General features: G+C 38.7%; 1 protein-coding gene across 7 annotated transcripts in view; it reads left to right on the top strand.

The window, feature by feature from the left end:
- Window positions 1-23,211, top strand: part of LOC142327948 (uncharacterized) — a 79,160-nt gene that overhangs the window by 14,042 nt on the left and 41,907 nt on the right. For 4 of the 7 annotated variants that reach the window (XM_075371359.1, XM_075371361.1, XM_075371360.1 and 1 more), the window contains exons 3-4: window positions 1,190-1,307; window positions 6,818-6,991. In XM_075371359.1, coding sequence (XP_075227474.1) covers window positions 1,190-1,307; window positions 6,818-6,991 — 292 coding nt within the window. The remainder of the gene's footprint in view (window positions 1-1,189; window positions 1,308-6,817; window positions 6,992-23,211) is intronic. The other 3 variants (XM_075371364.1, XM_075371362.1, XM_075371363.1) reach the window with 1 other exon arrangement.

The raw sequence follows: 23,211 nt of genomic DNA, 5'->3' as shown, positions 1-23,211 counted from the left end.
TGTTAAATTTGTCATATATAAAACAGTGATACAATTAGATCGAATTAGGATGAGTTGTTAATAGGTTAAATCTTGATACAAGAAAAAAATGATTTTCCCTTTGTAATTTTACTACAGAAAAGGGAAAAGTATTTTATTTGAAGTACTTCAAAAAAAAAACATTTAAATAAAATAATTGATACATGCATTATTCAAGAAAGAATTAACAAAGAATTCTTTGTCAGTATAAAATAATTGTTTATATTAATAAACAGTATTTTATGTGTAAGGAATTAAATAAGTAATTTTTAATATATAACAACTGTGAACCACTTTTAAGCAATGTACAGCACCTACATTTCCTAAGGTGAATACATTGAAGGTCATGAAAGGAATACAGCTTTAAAAATAGACCCACCTATATTTATCTCATATTTACTATAGGAAAAGTTGAGTAAAATGGGTTTTCATTCTTTTTCTACATTGTGATGAATTTAGTACTCTGAATGTTAGATAGTGCTCAACCCATCAAATCTCCTTATCTGGTTATTATAAAAAATGTTTGCATAATAAATATTACACTTAGAGAATTAGAGAAAGAGTGTTTCAATCTAGTGTCTTTAATAATTTACATCAAATATATTTGCTTTGCCCTTTTATTTTATATTCCTTTCTGTTGTGATTCAGTGTCCATTATGCTTTATACTTACAATAACATTTCTACTGATAAAAACAATACAGGTAATATGTTCAGCTTGAAATTTTTTAATAGAGTATGTGATTTACAAATTGCAATCATTTTGTTAAAAGTAATATGGATGTCAACATTTTTTGGTTTGAAAGTTAAGGATTTGAATGCGTAATATAAACTACCTATTACAGAATATTGAGGTAAGGGCATAATCTTACCGTAATTTTATCATAAAAGTAATTTGCAGATCCCATATTCTCAGCCATAATTGAATTAAACTGAGTATTAAATAAAAATAAACTATGTTCATGGTGTAATGTTTGTTAGTGACCGTTTATAATGAAAGTTGTGTATTAATTTATTGATGCTGTTTTATAAGACTGTCTCCCTCTGATAGTTTATCAAGTTTTGTTTTGGTTTATCAAGTTTTGGTTTATAAAAGTTTTGTTTTATATATTTATTCTTTTTATTTTTGTGAAAAGTTCTACTGTCTGATTATTTTTGTTCTGTTAAATATAGGGATTGCAAGCAACTGGTGGGTTATTTGTATTTGGATTTACACCACAGCCTTCTTTGTTTGGATCTCCAACTACTACAAATCAGATATCAACTGGTACGTCAGGAAGCATTTTTGAAGGTAGAAATGATCTTTTTTTTTACTATATTAACTTCTCTTATTGGTAAAATGTATAATTATCTTTGTTTCTGATATACGTTGTGAGCTATTACCACATACCTCATCTTTGTTTGCAATAAATAGAAGCACTAGTTACATATTATCTCTTAGCCCCGTAACTGCTAATACACTTCCAGCATCAATGTACTGATTCTTGTGAAATTTATTAAGATGCTAATAAAAAAAATGTTTATCTTTAATATATGTAGTCATAAGTAATAAGAATTACACAATTTACCACTGATAAAATTTCATTTTGATTGATAGCAATACTGAACCTACTAATTTCATACCTTTGTGCTGAAAAAAAATGCATCTTTTAACACAAACTGGGGATAATTAGTTATTAGTTTCTTGGTTTTTTTTTGTAGTTAGGTCACTAAAATCAGCTTCTTCAAACAAACAAGTCATCTATTTGTTTGGAAATTGGTAAAAATTTATTGCTATCTTAACACAAAGGGATTTTTTTTACATATTGACTTTTAAAATATTTTAACAAAAAGATTGTCATAAACATACAAATGTGTTATGTTAATAAATAATAAAATTCAAATTATGGACCATAGATGTCATTTGTAGCTTGCTAAAAATAAAAGTATTGATCCAAACTTTCAGTTGTTTGGAGCAATGAGTAGGGAAATTACTGCATTACAATATATGATGCTTCACAGAAAATGACAACTTTTAACAATAGTGATATTTAATTATATGTATATTTATATATGTATATAAATTTACAGTACTGGACAGTAAAATGTACATAAACACACACGTAATATTACTTAAAATTTCATAACGTAAAACATAATAAAAAATAAAATGACAGAACAATTAGAAGAATATGTTTTAATGTAATAGATATAGAATTGAACACAAACATAAGATGTGGGATACCACAAAAACTAGTTGTTGGAAATTAATATTGTAAATTTGATTTGTCTAATTACTGTGTTTTGGTGGTTACTTTAAATTCTATTAAATAAACCACCTAACACAGAATACTTAGATCTAAGATAATATCTTGTCTTTTTAAAATCTGAAGCAGCACTGGTGTAAATTAATACACAGTAATCATTTTAGCATTATATGTTTATTGCACAATAACGGAATTATTTCAATCATGACTGAAGATGCAGGATCCTGCAAAAAATAATTTCTTAAAAAAATTAATGTTTAGAATATATATATATATATATATATATATATATATATATATATATATAGGGTGTATCACAAACTTCTCCAGGGACTTTTATATAACCTATTCTATATGTGAAAATAGTGAAAAATGTTTATTAAACATGTCCCAAAATCGGTCATTTGCTAGTTATGGCTAGTAAAAGATATTTCGTTCTGATTTCATTTTTCGTGGTGAAATGGGATTGTACTGAAATTTTTCAGACTTTAAGGGGCAGATTTGGTGATTTATAAGGTTTTGACTAAGATATATGCACAACTATATATGCAGAATATTTTGAGAAATTTGGGGTGAAAATAAATTCCTGTAAAACCCTGTTTTGATGTTTGATATGCAATAATTTGTTAAACGGGTATTAAACACATTAAAATTTAATTCTGAGCAAAATGGTGTGTAAGAAGTTGAATAAAACAAAAGGAAAGTTAGAAAAATTTTAATTTGATTTAAAAACTGGTATTTTTTTAATGTACACAAAAATTAAATTCTTTTTTGATGTGAAAAATTCATAAAAAAATTTGGTGTTAAAACTGAAATTGTACATAAAAAAAATAATAATTACTTAGGTATTAATGACAAAAAAACAGTAAATTATTTGAAAAATTATTATTTCAAAGTTGGCAATAAAATAACTACAGCTGATAAACAATGCGCAATACTGTGTTAAATCATTCTGTAAGGTACATTAAGTTTATCGGGAATTGTGAACTGGTGCTGTTGTGAGTTTTCTGTGAATTTTAGTTTAAATGAGATCAGTTTGCCAATCACATTGAAGTAATGCCGAATTACCATTAATTATTGAAGTAATGCTGTATTTATATATAAAGAAGATTATGCTGACGTGGTATTCAATTTTGGTATGTGTAATAGTAATGCTACAGCTGCTGCAGTAGAATCTGAATCTCAGGATTCCAGATCTGAAAACAATTAGCATGATTTTTCATTATCTTCAGGAAACAGGTTCACTACCTAGTATTTATACCGCCTACCATATATCTGTCTACACGATTTGGTTATTGATGAAATTGTTATCAATACATTTCAGCGCAGTCTGGGTGTCAGTACACATCTTTCTAACCACTCGTTGGTTTGGAGAACACATAAAACAAGTTTTTGTTTACAAACAGGGAAAATTTCACTTGAGATTGCATCAATTTAATAGCATACATTGGCAGAAATAAATCCTCATGAAATGGTGGAAGGCAATTTTCAACACCAATTTAGCATCGCTGGATGATGTGGCCTTTTTCATAATCAGCTGTTTGGACTGTTCATATTACATGGCTGTTAAATGCCGAGGTCTACTTGCACTTTCTTCATGAATTGCTGCAGCAGCATGAAGATGTTATAATGCTCAGAATAAGAATACTTCCAGCACAATGGCAGGTCTCCCCACGTGTCTTGTGCCATTTTCAGTCACCTAAATCATTTTCCTAAAATATGGATTGAAAAATTTCCACATTCCTGGTCACAACATTGCCTGATTAGATTTTTTCAGCTGGAGATGGATGAAAAATATTGTATACAAAACAAAAATACATGCTCATGAGCAACTTTAAGGACAGCCCTGAAGAACTAGAAAGAGAAGCGTGCCAAGAAATGTTTAAAATGGCATGCTCACTTTTGAACATTTATTAAAAACTAGTATGTATAATGCTAGTATACTGGTAATGCTAGTATAGGTCTAGTATACTGTTTCTAAATAAAATTTGAATTTTCTAATTTTTCTTTTGTTATATTCAACTTGTTTAAAGGTTTTATTATGGTTTTTTTCATGTCAAAAAAACCATTGTTCACTAATTCTGCCCCTTTATTTATAATTTATTTTACAGGAGTAGTTAAAATTCAAGCGAAATCTAAACTAGCCATAACTAGCAAACAAAACATTTTAGGCACATATGTTTAAAAAAAAAATTCCCACAAGAACTTCATGATACATTCTGAATATTTTCTTTTTGAAAATTCAAATAATTCATTAAATAAATTCGCTATTAAAATTTCATTAACTACCAAAACACAGTAAATAGATAAGTAACATATTAATTCCAAGAACTGATTTCACAAGATCCCCCCACATCTTCAGTTAAACATGAAAATTTTTGAAAAATTAAACTATAATTAATTATGTAACTATAATTAATTATATTAATTAAATTATTTTAAATTATCATTTTCAGTTTCCTTGATGACCTGCCTTGATGAACCATCTCTCATCCATTACTTTCACCATACCCTTTCACCGTATTTATCATTCTTGGTCTCTACCCCTTGGTCTTCTGCCTATTTTCTCTGCATGCATCCTGTTTTGTAATCTCTCCTCATCCAACCTTTCAATATGTCCAAACCACCTGAGCTTTGATCTTCTAATTAACTCGTGAAGGCTTTCAGTTCCTCTTTATTCATGCTGCTCCTTACCCTATCCTTTCTTATCTTCCTTAGTAGAATGCTTTTTAAATTTCATTTCTGTTGCCTGTACTCTACTCTCATCTTTGTTACCAGTCCAGGTTTTTGCCATGTAGGTAAGAATTGATACAAAGTATGCCTTGCAAAGGTTCCTCCTTGTTCCATACCAGACTTCTTACACTGATAAAAATCACTTGTCTTCTGTATTATTTCTTTAGTCATTCTTCCATCCTTAGAAAAAACTGTTCCCAAATATATGTAAACTCATTTAGCCTATTTTTCTATCATTAATAGTTATGACCACTGAATTTCCCTTTTTTCTGTCTTTTACATTTACCTTACTCTTCTCAACACTAAACTGCATACCACATTTTTGAATTTATACATACATTTATTGCGCACTAAATTCTTTTCAGACTCCCCCCATATAACCAGGTCTCTTGCAAATAAAATATTTTGTTCCTTCTGCTATTTCCTTTTTAAATTTCTTGAAGATTCCATCCATAGTTATTATAAACAATAGTGGAGATATCACACTTCCTTGACTCAATTCATTCTATACCTCAAACCAATCTGACTTTGTCAGTCTTGTCCAAATGCAGCTTTTGCTCCTGTCCTACGTAACTTTAACCCATTTCTGCTTTATGCACATTTCTTTCTTCTACCTGCTACACAACTACTCTATCCACAATATCATATGCCTTTACTATGTCTAGGGATCCATCATTTTTATTATAATCACCCTTCTTACTTACTTGTCTCTAGTGCAGTTACCATATCTGAATCAATTTCTTCCTCTTCCAACCCCCCCACAGTCTTCTTATATGGTTTTTGAATATCCTTTCAAACAGCTTTGTCATGTGTGGAAGTAGTGTAATACCTCTGTAATTACTACACATCTAGTTCCCTTTTTTAAATTTGGGGATTATTAATCCAGTCATCTGGAAAATCACCTTCATTTTCCATATACTTATGAAACAATATTTCCATCATTACGTAACATCCTTCTTCTGTCTTCACTCCTTTCACCACTGTCCTGTCCTTTTCTTCCCATCAATTTGGGTTTAGTTCACTAAAATCTTTCTTTATTTCTTTCTTTCTTTCGCATGTCCTAGATTGTTGTTGATAAACTTACTAATAAACTTGACAACAGCATTTTCTTATTCCCTTTTGACTCCCTTTCCAGCTCTTCTCTGAATCCTTTCTAATATTTGTTCTTTCGGCTTAGAACTTTCTTAGATTCTCTGCACCTGTGGTGCATACACTTGTTTGATATCCTGAGTCTTGCCTCCAAAGCTTAGCCTAAATCTTATGATTTTATCATCTATTTCTGTTCTTTATGTTCTCCTTTATTACTTTACCCACATTAGTCATTCCATTTTTTGCATTTTGCCCATTACTCCAATACAGAACATATCCTTCCCTAAGATTCTTTCTATCTTTTCCCTTCTATTTAGTCTCGCTTAAACCCAAAATCCTCATTCTTTTTCTCTTATACATTTTCTTCTTTTCTTTGTATCCAGTAGCTCATTTTTCATGATCTTGCTGGTACATTCAAGATGGCACATCACCTGTGGTTAATGCCCTAGCCTTTTCCTACCTACTTACTCTAATCTTCATTTTAGGCTCATATGCTATGAACTTACCACACTCAGGCATTATTTTAATCTACTGTCAGGTCCTTAATTTATTGCCCCTAATTTACTATTCTTTTTCTCACTGCATTGAGGGGAAATGTTGGCTTATTTACTGGCGGTTAACATTAACCAGTAAATTAGTTTATAAAATTGTGTTTACAAAGTTTTTTTCTGTAAATTATGTTAGTTTTATAAGAATAATTTTTTTGAAGTGATTATTTTTTCATGTTATACAGGTAACACATCAGGAGGATTTGGCTCACCTGGTAGTTTGTTGGCAAAAACTGGTACAACTTCTGAATTTGGGAGTACCACAAACACTGCTAATCAACTATCATTTGGATTCAACACCAGCAATACAACTAATAATCCTTTTGGTGCAAATACTGCTCAACAAAAACCTTTTGGAGGTTGGTATATAAATTATTTTTTTATTGATATTATATTGATTGCACTGAATACAAGCCCAATTGTAATTGAGCAGTTAGCCTCTTCTAATCTCAAGCAGATAATTAGCTGAATCCTGATGTTTAAATGTATCTTCAGCACCAGTATACAATTTCCTAGATTTGAACCAGGATTTTGTCACAAAATTTTCCTTTGCATGGCATCTGTTAAACATAATGAAACAGTTATAGTATGTTGTAGCCTGCTGCGTAATGTATTAAAATAATGGAACATTAACATAAGCTATTAATACTTCACCAACAGTCAGTTTTTATGAAATGTGCTTACTTATTACAATTTGTTTTTATTGTAATTAACTGAATTCATATTACTCTTTTTAAATTAATCTAAAGAAAATAACTCCTGATGTGAAGTTATGTTTTTGAATTTTGTAATTTATATTTTCAAGAGAAAACTCTATATGACTACTCATTTCAATTTGATTACATTATAATTTTCTCTTTTGTACTGTAATATTGTTGTGGCCTTTTTTCTATAACTAACTAGAATTAAATGTTTTAATTATTTAATGCTAAGTATGTTGATGTTCTTAATTCTGAAAAGGCCAGTGCCAATAAGATTTATTGTAGTTTATATAAGTTAATGACATTTGTTCATTGTAAAATTTTGTTCTGTAAAAATGTTCATTTTTACAGAATGTCTGTTATGTTTATAAGTATTTAATAGAAAATAAGGTGTTTTATGTTCTCCTGTTTTCAGGCTTTGTTAAATTGTTTATTTTAAAATCTGTTGTTTGAAATGTATTTTTATTTTTTTGTCATGCATTATAACTGATATGCTGATATTTCTTGTATAACTTCTGTATAGAATTTATAATTTCATTATAAGAAGTTATAATTTCATTTAATTTTTTAAGGTTATGATTAACATAAGTTTAGTTGTTTTCTTTCTAATTAAAGTCCAATTTCTTTTGGCAAATACGAGCTGTGTTCTTTTATTTTTGTTAACATATCTCGTGGTTTATGAGTCCTCCAGGCCGGATGTTTAATTCTGGATCTAAAGTTCAGGCTATATTTCTTAAAGTAATATTTGTCATAAAATCTCTTCAAATATTATTTTGATCTAAACTTATTCTATTATATAAATAATTTTCAAATTTAGAATGTCTTTATATTGTATTGTTCTTAAGCATGTTGTTACTGAAAGTAGTGATGTTATGAAAGTTGTAAATGACAACTTCTAGTTATACAGTAATTATATATTTACTTATTGTTGATGATAGTTGAATATAACAAATATCTTCTGCATTAATTTTCTGATGAAAAACTCTTAGATTTTATATTGTTGTTGTATAATCTAAGTTATTTTAAGAGTGGTACTTCATATTGTATCTAATCTTATACTATTTAAATATTTATTGTAAAATTTAATTCAAAAAATGACTTGTGCTCAGGCTACCATTATTTCAGCTAACGCGGTGCTGTTGGCTAAGGCGCAGCTCCACATTGACCAATTAAAGGATATGGTCAGTTCTCTCAGGACTTTGGTGTCTAGTGAACAATTTGACGCTATAAAAGCTCTCGATCAACAGTTTTATGATATCCTCGATCAAATTCTTACAAATAACTTTGAAATAAAAGAGCAGTTAGAAATTTGTGATATAGATTCAATCCGCGAACGCATTATATTGTTCTATTAAACTCGTCAAATCAGAAGCTCCAGATTTCAAACCGAATATTAAACCAGTTTTTCAATCGTTATTAGAGACTGAAATGTCATAAGCAACTCAAGTTGCTTGACATTTTGATTTCTAGTTATGACAATAATAAACGTTCTCTTTTGAATAGCTTTTACAGTCGTATAAAATGTTTTCAGTCTGATGATCGTAAAAATTACTTCGCTAATTTTAAGGCAACGTACATTTCTTCTTCAATCAATGCGTTAAAAAGCCTCAACATAAATTTAGAAAATTTTCTTCTGCAGCTTGGTTTAGAAAACCCCGCCAATGTTCAAACGGGTTTCGAAACCCGAATCGCATCAAGTGTACCCACAACTGATTGAATTCCTCACGGTTGAAGAAAAAATTTCCGAAAGCCTTGATGCTAATGCATCAAGCATTGATAATTGAAAGCCTTGATAATTCTAGCCCTCAAAAATCAAACTTCTCCAAACTGATAAAGTCCTTCTTCGTTCAAAATCAAACTCCTTCCGACAGGTGTCCAGTATGTGCGGATTCTCATTGCATTTATGGCTGTAAACAATTTCAAACTTTGTCACATGAACAAAAAATCGCCTGGTTGCGAAAAAATGATTGTTGCTTCCGCTGTTTGGGCTTTCATTCGCAGAAAACTTGTACATAAAAATTTCACTGCTGAATCTGTAATAATTCTTTGCATCATACCTTATTGTATCAAAAGAGCAACATCGCTCTCTTCGGAACTTCAAACAGCAGAACTTTGAAACGTTTTACATCGTCAGGTCATCGTACCACTCCATCCCCTACTTTTTCCCGGCAAAATATCATTGAGAATAATAGTCCCTCTCAGCTTTCCAATAATTTTCAATCTCCCCATCATTCATCTCCACGCTCACATACTCCTGCTCTATCCTGTTGTCATCCTGCTCATAACGCTTGCCCCTCACCCTCTGTCACCACACCTACTCCCACGACTAATTTTCTCTCAAATAATCCACCTGTCGCCTCCAATTTCACCGCAGTCTGATCCCACCACAACGTGTTTTTCCAGTCATTCCTCTTGTGAACAGTCTTCCACTGTGCTCCCTGGTACTGCCATCGTCTCCTTAGAAGACTCCTTCGGAAAACTACATACTGTCCGTGCCGTTTCGACTCTGGTTCACAACGTACCTTAATTATGGTGATGGAGTGGGTAAAATGTATCTATCCAAAAATGTGGTCAAAGAAAAATTGGGGGGGGGGGGTCAAAGGGTAGGAAAAATTTATGGATCTGATAGATCTTGAGGAAGTTTTGGCATATTGCAAATAATATTGAAAATATGAAGGAAAAGGATTTGCCTGTATGAAAGTATGTCTAACACTTTTTAAGTTAACTTTTAACTTTTTCATCACCAAAACTCATGAAATTTTGTACTTAGTCAGTTATCCATACCTCGAAAATGTTCAATGTCCAGTTCCAATAAATTATCCAAAAAACCCACCAAAAAAAACTGTAAAACCACTTAGGTCACAGATAAATATTACTGTTTTATTTGGTACACCACACTGCACCAAATTCACTATTTTGTGTTGAACCACCACTTGGTTCTTAAATATAAGTGGTTGATCGACACAACCAAGTGGTGGTATAACCACCACTTTTTTTTCTCTTTCCCCATTGTCTCCCTAGGAGTTCCCTCCCCATCACCGGAACCGGCATACCCTCCGAGGAGGAACTTTCCTCCCTTCCCTACTCTGTAGTTACAGCCCATCAAATGTATCCAGCTAATCAAATTCTCTGGTGTTATATTATTTGCTGTTATTTCGTTCCTATTACGTTCCCATCTAAGACAGCTGAAGACCATATGTTCTGCGTTGTCTATTTCTTGACAATACGCACACTGTGGTGTTGACCTTTTCCTGATTCTGTTCAGGTATTGTCCAAATGAGCCATGTCCGGTCATCATTTGCGTTAAATAAAAATTTTAAAATGTTACCTCGTTTCTTACCTATCCAGTCTTCTATATTTGGAATTAACAGTCTGGTCCATTCCCCAACCTGCGAGCCAGTCACTATAGTAGCTTCCACTTCATTTCTTGACATTCCTACAGATCTCAACATCCCTTCACCTGCAATTCAATAGGTGGCACCTCAGTCAATACGCATAATGCATCATATGATACTGTGCAATAACCCGCTGCTACCCGTAATAGTGCTAGCTTGTGTATGCTTCTCAACTTAGATTTGTGCTTTTGCGTGTTCATTGAGTTTCCCCATGCAGGGGCCGTGAGGTCGTGGCTGCTGCTATCAGTCTCCTGACTGTAGTCAGGATAGTAGGTCAGCATATGACCACCTTTTTTTTTTTTTTTTATGTCCTTTTTTAAACACCCCCAACATCCCTGGCCTCTGCCGTTAGGCTTTGCGCAGGAATGTCAGGGTGTCGTGGCAGTAGACTGCCCCCCTGTCTTGCCAGTTACGGCAACCCATCGGGGTCCTTCCAGCCTCATCAAGACGCAGTTGCCCCCCTCTTCTGGGCGACCGCTACGTCCCTCAGCTGAAAGGCTGCCCTTCCCGTCCCTAAGCTAGGTTGCCGACTATGTGTTGCACAGAGCCGGCAAACCGCCGTGTCCCCCCGTTACTCATACCTTCAGGGTCCCGAATGCATCATCGGACCAACCCCGACTAACCTGCATTCTTGCATATGCAGGAGCCAGAGTGGCCTCTGCATCCAAGCTGCCTCCTGCCCTACACGGCAACCACGATTCGTACTAGTTGTCCCCTTCTTTTTTTTTTTTTTTTCTCTTCCACATCCATGTACAACCCAAGACCCCCTGCAACGGTAACTGACAGTGCCGTTGCCGAGGGCTTATGACACAATGACGACACACTTTAAACTATACGTGAGACACAGCAGATAAGTTGTCGCTGGGTTCCTATGGTTCCTCCCAGTTTCTGCCAGCCTCCACCTTGGATTTCAGAATGCAGTGCCGTTGCCGAGGGCTTATGACACAATGACGACACACTTTAATAACAGAGCGACGTGATGGAATCATCACGGTCTCGAAAATAATAACACAATGATAACACAAGACACAAAAAAAAAACAACAATAATAAACTATACGTGAGACACAGCAGATAAGTTGTCGCTGGGTTCCTATGGTTCCTCCCAGTTTCTGCCAGCCTCCTCCTTGGGTTTCAGAATGCTAGCCACCATCCTCCTCACCTCCTCCCACTCTCTCTCCCCACGGAGCATAATAACACAAGACACAAAAAAAAAACAACAATAATAAACTATACGTGAGACACAGCAGATAAGTTGTCGCTGGGTTCCTATGGTTCCTCCCAGTTTCTGCCAGCCTCCTCCTTGGGTTTCAGAATGCTAGCCACCATCCTCCTCACCTCCTCCCACTCTCTCTCCCCACGGAGCATATGGGCCACCGTTGTTTTGGGCGTTAGGCCTTCCGTCCCGCACCTGTGACGCACCTCAGTCCACCTGTCACAAGCATAGAAGGTGTGCTCAGGTGTGTCCTCTCTCCCGCAGTACATGCATCTTGACGTACGCCCGCGATGGAACCTGTGCAGGTACGTCCCGAACTCCCCGTGTCCAGACAGGAACTGTGTCAAAAAGTAATCAACCTCGCCATGCCTCCGCCTGACCCACGGGGCCAAGTCCGGGATCAGCCTCCTCGTCCATGCCCCTGTCGAGGCCGCCGTCCAAACCTCCTGCCAGCGCGCTATGAGGTCTCGTTTAGCGTCAGCCTTCGGCATACCCTCGTATGTCCGTACGAGTTGCCCGGCCCGTAGCTCTATGGGAGGAGTTCCTGCTATTACTTCCACCGCCCGCCCTGATACTGTGCGGTAGGCCGACGTGATCCTTAGCGCAGCACGTCGGTGTAGGGAGGCAAGCATCCTGACGTTCCGTTGCCGAGTTAAGGCATCCTTCCATGCCGGAACTGCATACAGCAAGACGGAGGTGACTACTGACAGGATCAGCCGACGCTTACTCGCTCGCGGACCATTCCTTCCTACCATCAACTTGACGAGTCCGTCATGGACCTGCTCAGCCCTCGTCACTACCTTTTTGAGGTGGGTGTTGTGGAGTCCATTCTTGTCAATCCACACGCCTAGGTATTTAGCGCACCCAGACGTGCGGACCCGGACATCGTCCACCATAAACGACATGTCCTTCAGCCTTCGCCTGCCGATAATCGGGACGGCCGCCGTCTTTTGCGGTGCCAACCGAAGCCCTCTTCCACCGAGCCACCTGCTGACGATAGCTACCGCCCTTGTCGCCCTGTCCTCTACCTCTCCTTCCGTCCGTCCCGATACCATGAGTGCCAGGTCATCTGCATAGGCAACAGTCTGGCAACCCTCCGGGAGATCTTCCCTCAAGAGACCGTCATATGCGATGTTCCAAAGAAGAGGGCCGAGCACCGACCCCTGCGGGACGCCGCCATACATGGTGAAGCGGTCTTCTCCACTCTCCGTGCACACCCGCAGTGGCCTCTCATGCAAATAATCGTTCACCACGGCGAGCAAGTAGTCGCTGATCCCACGTTCACGCAGAGTCTCCATGATCACCCTCCATGGGACGCTGTTGAATGCGTTCTTAATGTCCAGGAGGACGATCAATGGAATCCTCCTCCGGCGCCATGTACCTTCCGCCTGGACCCTGGCCCAGTCCGTCACCCTGCGGATGGCATCCACAGTAGACCTTCCTCTGGTGAATCCATACTGATTGGGGGAAAGACCACCGCCCCCTTCAATCTCCACCCGCAGCCGTTCAGCGATCAGTCTCTCATATAGCTTACCCATCGTGTTGATGAGGCAGATCGGCCTGTACTTCCGGTCCTCCTCGGTGCCAGGTTTTGGGAGAAGGACCAACCTGGCCTCCCTCCAGCAGACAGGGAAACTTCCCGCGGACAAGGCCCAGTTGAAAATGTCAAGTACCGTCCACGGGTGTCTGTCCACCATCATCTTCACGATGGTCCCGGGAATGCCGTCTGGGCCCGGGCTTTTCTTCTGATTTATCTTCCCCGTCGCCCAGAGCAGCTCGCCGATTGTGAAGTGTCGAAGTTGGTCTCCCTGAACCGCTTCCCAACCCTCCACGTCCGTGTTGAAGAGCTCCGAGATCGCAGCTAGAGACTGATCCCTCGTCAACGGGGTCAGGCGCCTACCAAATTTTTTCGTAATGATCTGGTAGGCCTTTCCCCATGGGTCCTGGTCCAGGCCTTCAATAAGGCGTCTCCACGCCTCTTCCTTGGCTGCCCTTATCGCCTTGCAGAGGCCCCTTCGCAAGGAATGAAACACCTCCGTTGCTTCTGCAAGAGTCGCATCATCCCTACGCCTCGCTCTCTGCATCCTCCGTCTTGCTGTCCTCGTGCCAGCTCGTAACCTCGCGATGTCCCTTGTCCACCAGTACACCTTCCTCACACGCTGGCCTGGGTGCGGGCGCGCCCGTTGACATTCTCCTAGCAGGATGGCCATGAAGTCCTCAGGGTGTTAAACACGCCGTTGGGCCACCATCGCAGCCGTCGCATCCACCACCTCCGAGGCCTGATGTTCCGTCGGCCTCCAAATTGGGTCCTGGGTAGCTTGGTATACCCGGTCTCCTCGCACTTCAAAACTAATGGCCTTGTGGTCGCTGGCGAAGTCATCTTCCTCCACCTGCCAGCCCACTATATTGCCAACCGCCCTGTCCGAGACCGCCGTGATGTCGATGACTGACCCATCTCCTCTCGCATCGTACGTGGGTACCCCCGGCGTGTTCATGACGACCAGTCCCGCCGCCCCTAGCATTGCTGCCAGGGTGTATCCCCTCTGTGTGGACCGGTTGCCCCCCAGTTCAATGCACTCGGAGTTGAGGTCCCCGGTCAGTATAACCGGGCACCCAGCCCTCCTTATGCACCGCTCCAGGTCCCCCATGAACTCCTCGTGTCTCTCATTTCCGCTGTTGGGTGAAATGTAAGCGCTGACCACCAGATGCCGATTGATATTCACGGCCACAAAGCCTTTCCCTCTCTCGACCCCCGTGACCGCGAACTTCCCAGTAACATTTCTGATGGCCGCGTCACCATCCTGGTCTACATACCAGTGGTCCGAGGCAACAAGCCGCTGATTGGGTTCTGCTATTAACAACAAGTCGTATCCCCCAACCAGCGCAGCTGCCCATGTAAGGTCATGGGCAGCCACGGCTCTATTTGCATTGATCTGCAAACACCTCATTTCCGAGCGTGCTTACAGTCACTGCTGCCCAGTCTGTGACCCACTGTTCCGCAGCTCACGCACTTGGACGGTTCACGACACTCCGCCCTCTTGTGGCCAGTCCCGCCACAGTTGTAGCAGCAGGCCCTTCTATCCGGCCCTGTGCAGCGTGCCGCGACGTGTCCCGTCTCCCAACAACGGTAGCAATTGATGTCAGGCTTGCGTATTTCCGCTCGACACGACTGCCATCCAACAAGGAGCCTCCCCGACTGTGTTAGCTGCTTGGCCTCTACCCATGGCAGCACCACCGTGGCATTCTGCGTAGAACCATACGCCTGCCTCATTGACGTGACCCTGGCGGACGTCTTGTCCCCCAGGGCTCGCTGTACCGCCACCATGACCTCCTCTTTTGTCACCTCAGCGTCCAAGCCCCGTATGTGAACCACCTCATTTCTGTCGGCCCGTCCCCTGCCTCCGATGCTCACCTCCGGCGCGCTCTGCGCCACCTTTTCCTTTAGGGACTTAAGCGAGTCGGTCCCCGCACGCACCCGCACCTCAACTTCCTCGCCTCTTCCTTTGCGCACCGAAAGAATGTTCGGGGCAAGCTCTTCTCCCACGGAGGACTTAACTCGGCGAAGCAGCTCCGCGTACGTCTTCCCCGGCTGCTGGAGAACCACAACCTCCGACTGCTTCTCCCTCCTTTCCACAGCCGGTCCCCCAGCGAGGAAAAAGGTGATCCGCCGTTTGTGCTTCCTCGCCCAAAATTCCAGGGTCTTCTTGACGATGCCACCAAGCCTGCCTCCAGTCGTCGCTACCGTCACCGGGTGCAGTTCATGGGCCGCAACCGTGTCCAGCCCCGCCAGGAGCCAGTCCATGGCGCTGCCCTCCCCCTTAAGCGGGATGACATATAAATTCCCAGAGGGGTCAAGCTCTTCCTCCTCCCCGATGACGTCCGTCGCAGCAACATGTCTTACAACAGAGCCCGGGACCATCGTTCCATCGTTCAGCTTCCGTCTTACCCCTGGCGCCACCTCACACACCCGGCACGCCAGCTCCGACCGTTTGTCACCGTCGATGTCGAGGACATAGACACAGGCCCGAGCATCGTCCAATCTTGGCAGTCCCTTTTCTTCCTCAACCTGCTCGAAGGCTTGTTGAGGCCACCTTCTGTCAACAACTTCCTTCAGATCTTGCACCTCCCCCTTCAGGAGCGCCGCTTCTATCACAGCCAGGTCCATCCGCGAGGTCTGCGTATGTTTGTCCTCATGACCTTCAGTGCCACACAGACGTTGCAGCACCGTTGCTACCCTTTCCGCCTTCTCCAGCACTCGCCCAGTCACCTCGCTTCAGTGACTCTGAAGCGGATGGCATTGAGAATGCCATCCGCTTCCGAGTCCTCCCCCACACAGAAGCCGTAAGACCATTATTTCATCCAGGAGCGATTGCATAGCCGGGTGTTGAGCCCCCTTCATGCCTCCTCTCTCCTCCTTCCTACGTTTCCTCGCCCGGAGTTTCCCCTCCTCTCCTGCCTCCTCCTCAGACTGGTCAGTGGAAGATGTCAGTGGGGGCCGTGGTGAGCGGAGCGCCTTCCGAGACTTATAAAAGGCTCCCTCCTCCTCCATCACCACCACGTCGGATCCAACCGAGTCCTGCGTCCGCAGCTCTTCCCCCATGTCGTCTACGCGGTCCGAAGACATCACTTAGGGCAGTGTAGCGATGTTCTGTGAAGTCCACTTAACCCCTAAGGCGCTATAAACAACTTTAACTAAGCGCTACCCAGCTAACTCCACTCCACGCCGCTGGTAGCGCTTCTGTCGCTGTCTCCTGTACTCTGCAGTGAGTGAGCAGTGAGCCGAACTAATCGACTGTACAGGAGAAGAAGAAAATAGAAATAAAACAAAAAGTAAACAAACCAAATGTACACAAACAAACCACGGTCACCTAGGCAACCTAGGCAACTCAAAATAAAATAAAAATAAAATAAAATAAATAGATAAATTATTTACGCTGTCTCTCGTGTCCTCGTCTATTACAAATCACAACACTTCACTAAAAAGAAACTGTACTACCGATAACAATTAAAAAACGTTCCCTAATATTCACTTATGTAGTGATTTCACAGTAACCTCAACAAAAAAAGTAAATCATTGTCCAAAACTCATAAAAATCAACAAACTTGTCCATTAACCATTCCACATTAAGTCCCGTACACCAAAACCGCTAAAGCAACCGATAAACCAATCCAAAAACGCATAAAACTCAGAGCTAGAAACACGCGTCTGATCAGGCTGAGTATCCACACTCGACTCAGCATATGACCACCTACCTGGAGCTTTAACCACTGTTGTCTTACTTTCTGCTACAGGTGGCATGCCTCTTCTTGCCGACGCCAACCTAGAACTGGCACGCGTCTGTTCTCCCAAGTTAGGCAGGACCATTCTTGGAAGGGTTTTTCCTTTCCTCATCAGATGACTATTTTCCTTATCAGTGTACCAGCCGAACCGAAGGGTATTACAAAAACCGAAGACTCGGACTTGCCGACGACCCTCCTAAGTGCCTTAACAACGTGAGATGCCAAGTTCTTGTCTCCGCTGCCAGGATCATATAGAACGGTGTTTGTGCCTCGTGTTGTATCTTATTATCCTCAAGAATTGTGAAGTCTTACAGTACTATAGCTCCCGGACTCGCTCCTATGTATTGACTGCTAGGCCTCAAGCCGGCCAAATCCACAATGACAGCTGTCATCTTCTTGTTTCACGGCACTCACCTGGGTCAGCCGGTTCATGACCCAGGCGGACCATCTAGCTGGTAGTCTATCTATGAGCTGTTCGTCTGTTAGATCCATGCCTAATATGTCTGACATCTCATTTCTATAGTTTCCCTCAGTTTGTGTACTTTGATTTGCTGTGTCTGGTATCTCTTCGTTGAGTCGCTGTAACTCCTTGTATATGTCCGTTAGCTCGTGTTCGTGGGCTTTTATTGCCATGATGCTTGCCTTACCCGTTATCTGTCTTAGCTGAGCCCCAACGCGTTCCCTAATTTGTGTTACTACTTTCAAGGATAGAGGGGCCTCCTCCTCCTCTGACAAGCCGGCTCTAACCCTTTTGGCCGCTCTACCTTCAACTGGCTTCCAGTTCTTCTTATCCTGTTTAGATATGGTCCCACCAATACTGGTATCCATCCCCTCTGATTCCTCTGTTGTATTCTCCTTCTTTCCTCTGGTCCCTCTTGACGGTCCAGCCACTTGCGAGGCTGAATCTTCAATAGGCAAAGATCCTCGTCGTTGCATGTTTTTGGACTCAGGAAGGAATTCTGCATCCAATGATATACCCCACACAGGTGGGGTTCATTTACTATGGTGTCCCTATTATGATTCGCCATGGCGGGCAGAAATCTAAAATTATTTCAAAGGCCTATATTGCGCTTTTTATTTGCTTAGTTACTAAGGCTATTCATTTAGAACTTGTTTCAGATTTAACAACTGAATCCTTCATTGCTGTCTTAAGACGATTTATTGCTCGCAGAGGGGTATTTGTAATCAAATGTATTCAGATAACGCTACTAACTTTCGTTGTGCTAGGAACACTCTTATGAATTGTTTCAATTTTTTTAAAAGGACTTCAATTCGGCTATTCAATCTTTCTCAAATTCTCAAAATTTCAAATGGTAATTTATAATTCCCCCTTCCACACCCCACTTTGGTGGCTTGTGGGAAAACAGGATCAAGAGTGTTAAATTTCATCTTCGCCGTGTCGTTGGACAAACCATTCTTACCTTCGAGGAATTATACAATTTTAACTCAAATCGAAGCATGACTTAATTCTCACTTTTTGCTATTTCTAATGACCCTAAAGATCCTGAACCGCTTACTCCTGGACATTTCTTAATCGGTTCTCCTCTTACTTCATTTCCTGACCCAGACTTTTCTGAAATTCCAGAAAATCATTTAGGTAGGTGGCAATTATTGCAGAAATTTATTCAAGTTAAAGATGGTCTAAAGATTATTTGCATCAACTGCAACAACGCAATAAATGGCGTTTTCCTAATAGAAATCTTTGTGAGGGCAATTTAGTTTTAATTTGTGATGACAATACTTCTCCATTATTTTGGAAATCTGGAATTGTTACTCATGCTTTCATGGGTTCTGATAATTTAGTTAGTTGTTGACATTCATACATCAAATGGTGTATTTCGTAGACCAATACATAAATTGTCTGCTACCCTTATCAGATAATTAATTAAAATTTTAAGTTTTTATTCAATGTTCTTTTTATATGTATTCATGTTGTGTTATACTTATTACTTATGTATATTATATCTTAAGTGTATCTTATTAAATAAAAAAAATTAAAATATTTGTCAAAGTTATATTGTTATAAATTGTATCATATTTGTATTATATTACATTATTAATATTGTAATGGCAGTTTTAATTGTCGTAATTCTTTTTCTTGCCGCTCAGCTGACACAATTGTAGAAGACATATGTAATACGGTTATACACAATGCATTCATCTATTCAATTCATTTATTAACATTAATATTACTCAATATATTCAATGTGTTTAAACTAAAATGCAATTACGACAAATAAGATTACCAAAATTCAATCAAAAATATTTCTTTACAAAATGTAATTCAATCAATAAATAATGCATAAACTTAATACATATTCGTCTATAATCATTTAAACTTCAACAGAAATGTGTTTACAGTCATACTCATATTATATGAATCTATCCAATAACCAAGCAGAAATTTGGCTATAAACTTTATGGTCAATAAAAGGTTTCCTGACTGTACTTTTAACTGGTTCCAAAATGTATTAGTGGTGCAAATAAGACCCTCTTTCTAAAAGAGTAAATTTTGTTGCTTTAAACAGAGTTACTAACATGGAGAAAAATAATCTTTGGCAAGACTCATTCTAATCTAATTATGAGAAATTCTTATTCTCTGCTTGATCTCACCCCCTCAAGGAGTTGTTACCTTAAATCTTAAAACAATCCAGATATTCTGAAATCATCTGGTGGCAAAGGATACAGTTTTGTCAAGTATCTTGCCCACAACTCAGATTATTATTATAACAAGTTGTTTAAAACTAGATACATAACTATATATAAAAAAAAAAACCTGAGTTGCTCGATCTGCTACGCCACGCTGCACCAAATCCACTATTATGTGATGAACCACTACTTGGATGTGCTGAACCAACTGAAAATGTTACATTAATTCAATTGCTTAAAAAATAAATTAAAAAAAATTTATGAAATGTTTTCAGACATAATTAAAAATACATATGTATTACTACTACTTTGTGTATGCTATAATTCCATTTTACTAGCAGTTAAATGTATATAAATGTGCTTAAAATAAACTTATTATCTTATAAAATAAATATATACAAGAAAACAATAAATATATACAAAGATCTTGATTATAATTAACCAGTTATGAAATACCACCTTTTCAACAGAAATGTGTTTACAGTAAAGAAAAACATACTCATATTATATTAATCTATCCAATAACCAAGCAGAAATTTGGCTATAAACTTTACAGTCAACAAGAGGTTTCCCGACCGTACTTTTTAACTGGTTCCAAAAAATATTAGTAGTGCAAATAGAAAAAAGACCCTTTTAGAAAGAATATAAATTAATAAATTTTGTTGCCTTAAAGAGAATTACTCACACCCTTACTATTGTGTAACAATACATGGAGAAAATTCTCTTTGGTGTAAGAATCATGCTAATTTAATTATGAGAAATTTTTATTTAAAAAATTAAAACTACAACTTTAACAATAAAAGTGCAGAATTTATTAAGACTACCCCAACTGTCGAAAAAAATGATGTAAACTAAAAATTACAGATACCAACAAATTTCAATCAATTCCACTCAAGTGGCAGCGGTACCTGAGATTCCTCTTGTATAAGAAATTTAATACGACTAGTCAAGCAAGGGATACTACTATTATTTTACACAATTTTATTTGGTACTTAGGTATTAGCCCATCCACCATTAAATTGCAAACTTTTGGGTTATTATCACCCGATACAACCATTGTATTACTATTTGTTTATTTATTTCATAAATATAATTAAACCACCTTAACCTATACTCGCTAGCCTAGACTAATGAACACAGTAATGATTTGAATAAATTCAATAATTATTGCATTTTTCTCCCATCCTCCTAGGCCTAGAACCTCCTAGATGCTTAACTGCAGATTTAAGCATCTACGCGGCCCTAGGAGGTGCCTTTTCTCCAACCACTAAGGCAGAGCAACCAGGTCCAGCTATGCTGTCCCCAGCCACCCCACCCTGCAGCTGGGACTCTTTTTGTGTCTTGCCTCCAATGAAGGCACCCACAAGGAGGCATGGCCACTGGGTCTCTATCTTTTATTGCTTAGGAGGTCGGGGGTCCTACTGGTTCATCACCACCACCCATCCAGGCAAGCCTGGACGAACAGATTCCATGAAGGATTGTCCCTCATTCTTCAGCACCCCAGTGTTTTTTTCTTCAATGTACCCATAATGATGTTTGCTGTTACACCAAACTGCTTCTTATCCTTTAAAATTTTAAGTATGATAAATCATAGTGTCCCAACCATCAGTTCATGCTGACATTGCTCCTGAGTTCACCTATCACAGTGAAACACCATATGCTCAGGTGTATTATCACTTCCACAGTACAGGCATACTTCAACCCCAGCCTGTCAGAAACTGGGTGAGCCAGTAATTTAACCAATCCCTTCGTTGACTCTTGACACGATGCTGGGTCAATTGCTGTAGCGGGACCATTCCTGTGACCACCATGATGATGTCTTGGGTGGAGACAGAATTATGTCTTTGCAACTCTTATGGCCATTTTTCTTTGAAGTCACAATCTCATTTTACGGCCAACTTGAATACATAGCAGGATATGTAGTTAAAATTACTAAACTTCAGGAAATCCTGACACATTAAGGTATTGGAGAGATTTTGGATAAATAATTAAATATTAAGAAGTATAAATCCACCTTACCAACAAATTATTTTGAACTTCAAGATCTTTCAGTCCTTACATCATCGTCAAGAGATTAAAATATCGTAATAAAATAGTTAAAAAATAAAAATTTGACTACTTAATTTTTTAATTTTTAACTATATTTTATTATATCTGCTGGTAAGGTGGATTTATACTTTTTAATAAAATTTAATAATTTATTAATATATCAGCTGTAAATATGTTTGAGAAAGTGAACGTTAAATAACCTAGATGGTCAGAGATTACCACCAAAAGTTAGAATGTAATTCAATAGAAAATTAACATAACCATAAATATTTTTGTGGTTTACAAATGATAAAAAAACAATATTCCAGAAATACAGAATCATCATTTTCATTAAATTAATCCTATTAATTTTTGAGTTTATTTGCGAGGGTGTCTAACTATTATTATTATTTAATATTGTTTAATATTATTTCATACTGTGAAAAAAGAAATATCATGCTTTCTGACAATGTTAACACATGAAAGGGCTTATGGAGAAAATTTTCATATTAATAAACTGAATTATTATGCTAGTAAATCACTTGTAAATTTGACAACTAAATCTACTCATGTCAACAGTCTGGTAAGTATTAACAACATGGGAAAACACTAAACCTAAAACTTGTTTAGTATATCTCAAAGGCTATTAACATTTTTTTTTAACAGAAACAAATAACCATTACATTTGTTTTTTTTCAGCAATGCTTCTCATGTTTTCAGCAATGCTTCACACTTTCACGATGTTTTCTGGTGTTATGCTTGGTGATGGTCTTCCTGAATACTCATGGTCATTGACTGTCGTTCGTCCATCTTTGAATCATTTGTAACACAAAAAGTTTCACTTTTACTCATAGCATTGTCACCAAATGCTTCCACAAGCATGCGATGGGTTTCTGCATTAGTTTTTTTAAACATGAAGCAAAATTTGATGCTGGTTCTTTGCTCTTTAAATTATGCCATTTAGAACTTCACTGAAGCAGTAAAAGACCTTACTACAGAAGGGATCAACGATCATGCAAACTGATCAAACGTGGCAGAGTGTTCACGTAAACACCCTCGTCTAGAACCGGCAGTTTCGCCTGAGGCAAAACTGAGAAAGTGTGGAGTTCAAGAAAATTGAAGGTGAGGCTAGAAAAAGCTTTTTTTAAGAATAGTAATGTTTCAAAACCTAAGTATCTGGTCACAAAGGAGGATGGTAATTTCTCGAGAGTGAGTCCTTTTCTCATTGTTCGGGAGGTAACTAAATGCGCTGGAGGCCCTGTGAAAGAAATAAGAATAACCTTTACTGGACTTCATGTGGAGATTGTGAAT

This window comes from Lycorma delicatula, chromosome 7 (genome assembly GCF_047948215.1).
Source record: "Lycorma delicatula isolate Av1 chromosome 7, ASM4794821v1, whole genome shotgun sequence".
NCBI lineage: Eukaryota > Metazoa > Arthropoda > Insecta > Hemiptera > Fulgoridae > Lycorma > Lycorma delicatula.
The sequence above is the reverse complement of the archived record's forward strand: the minus strand, read 5'-3'. Positions and strand labels throughout refer to the sequence as shown.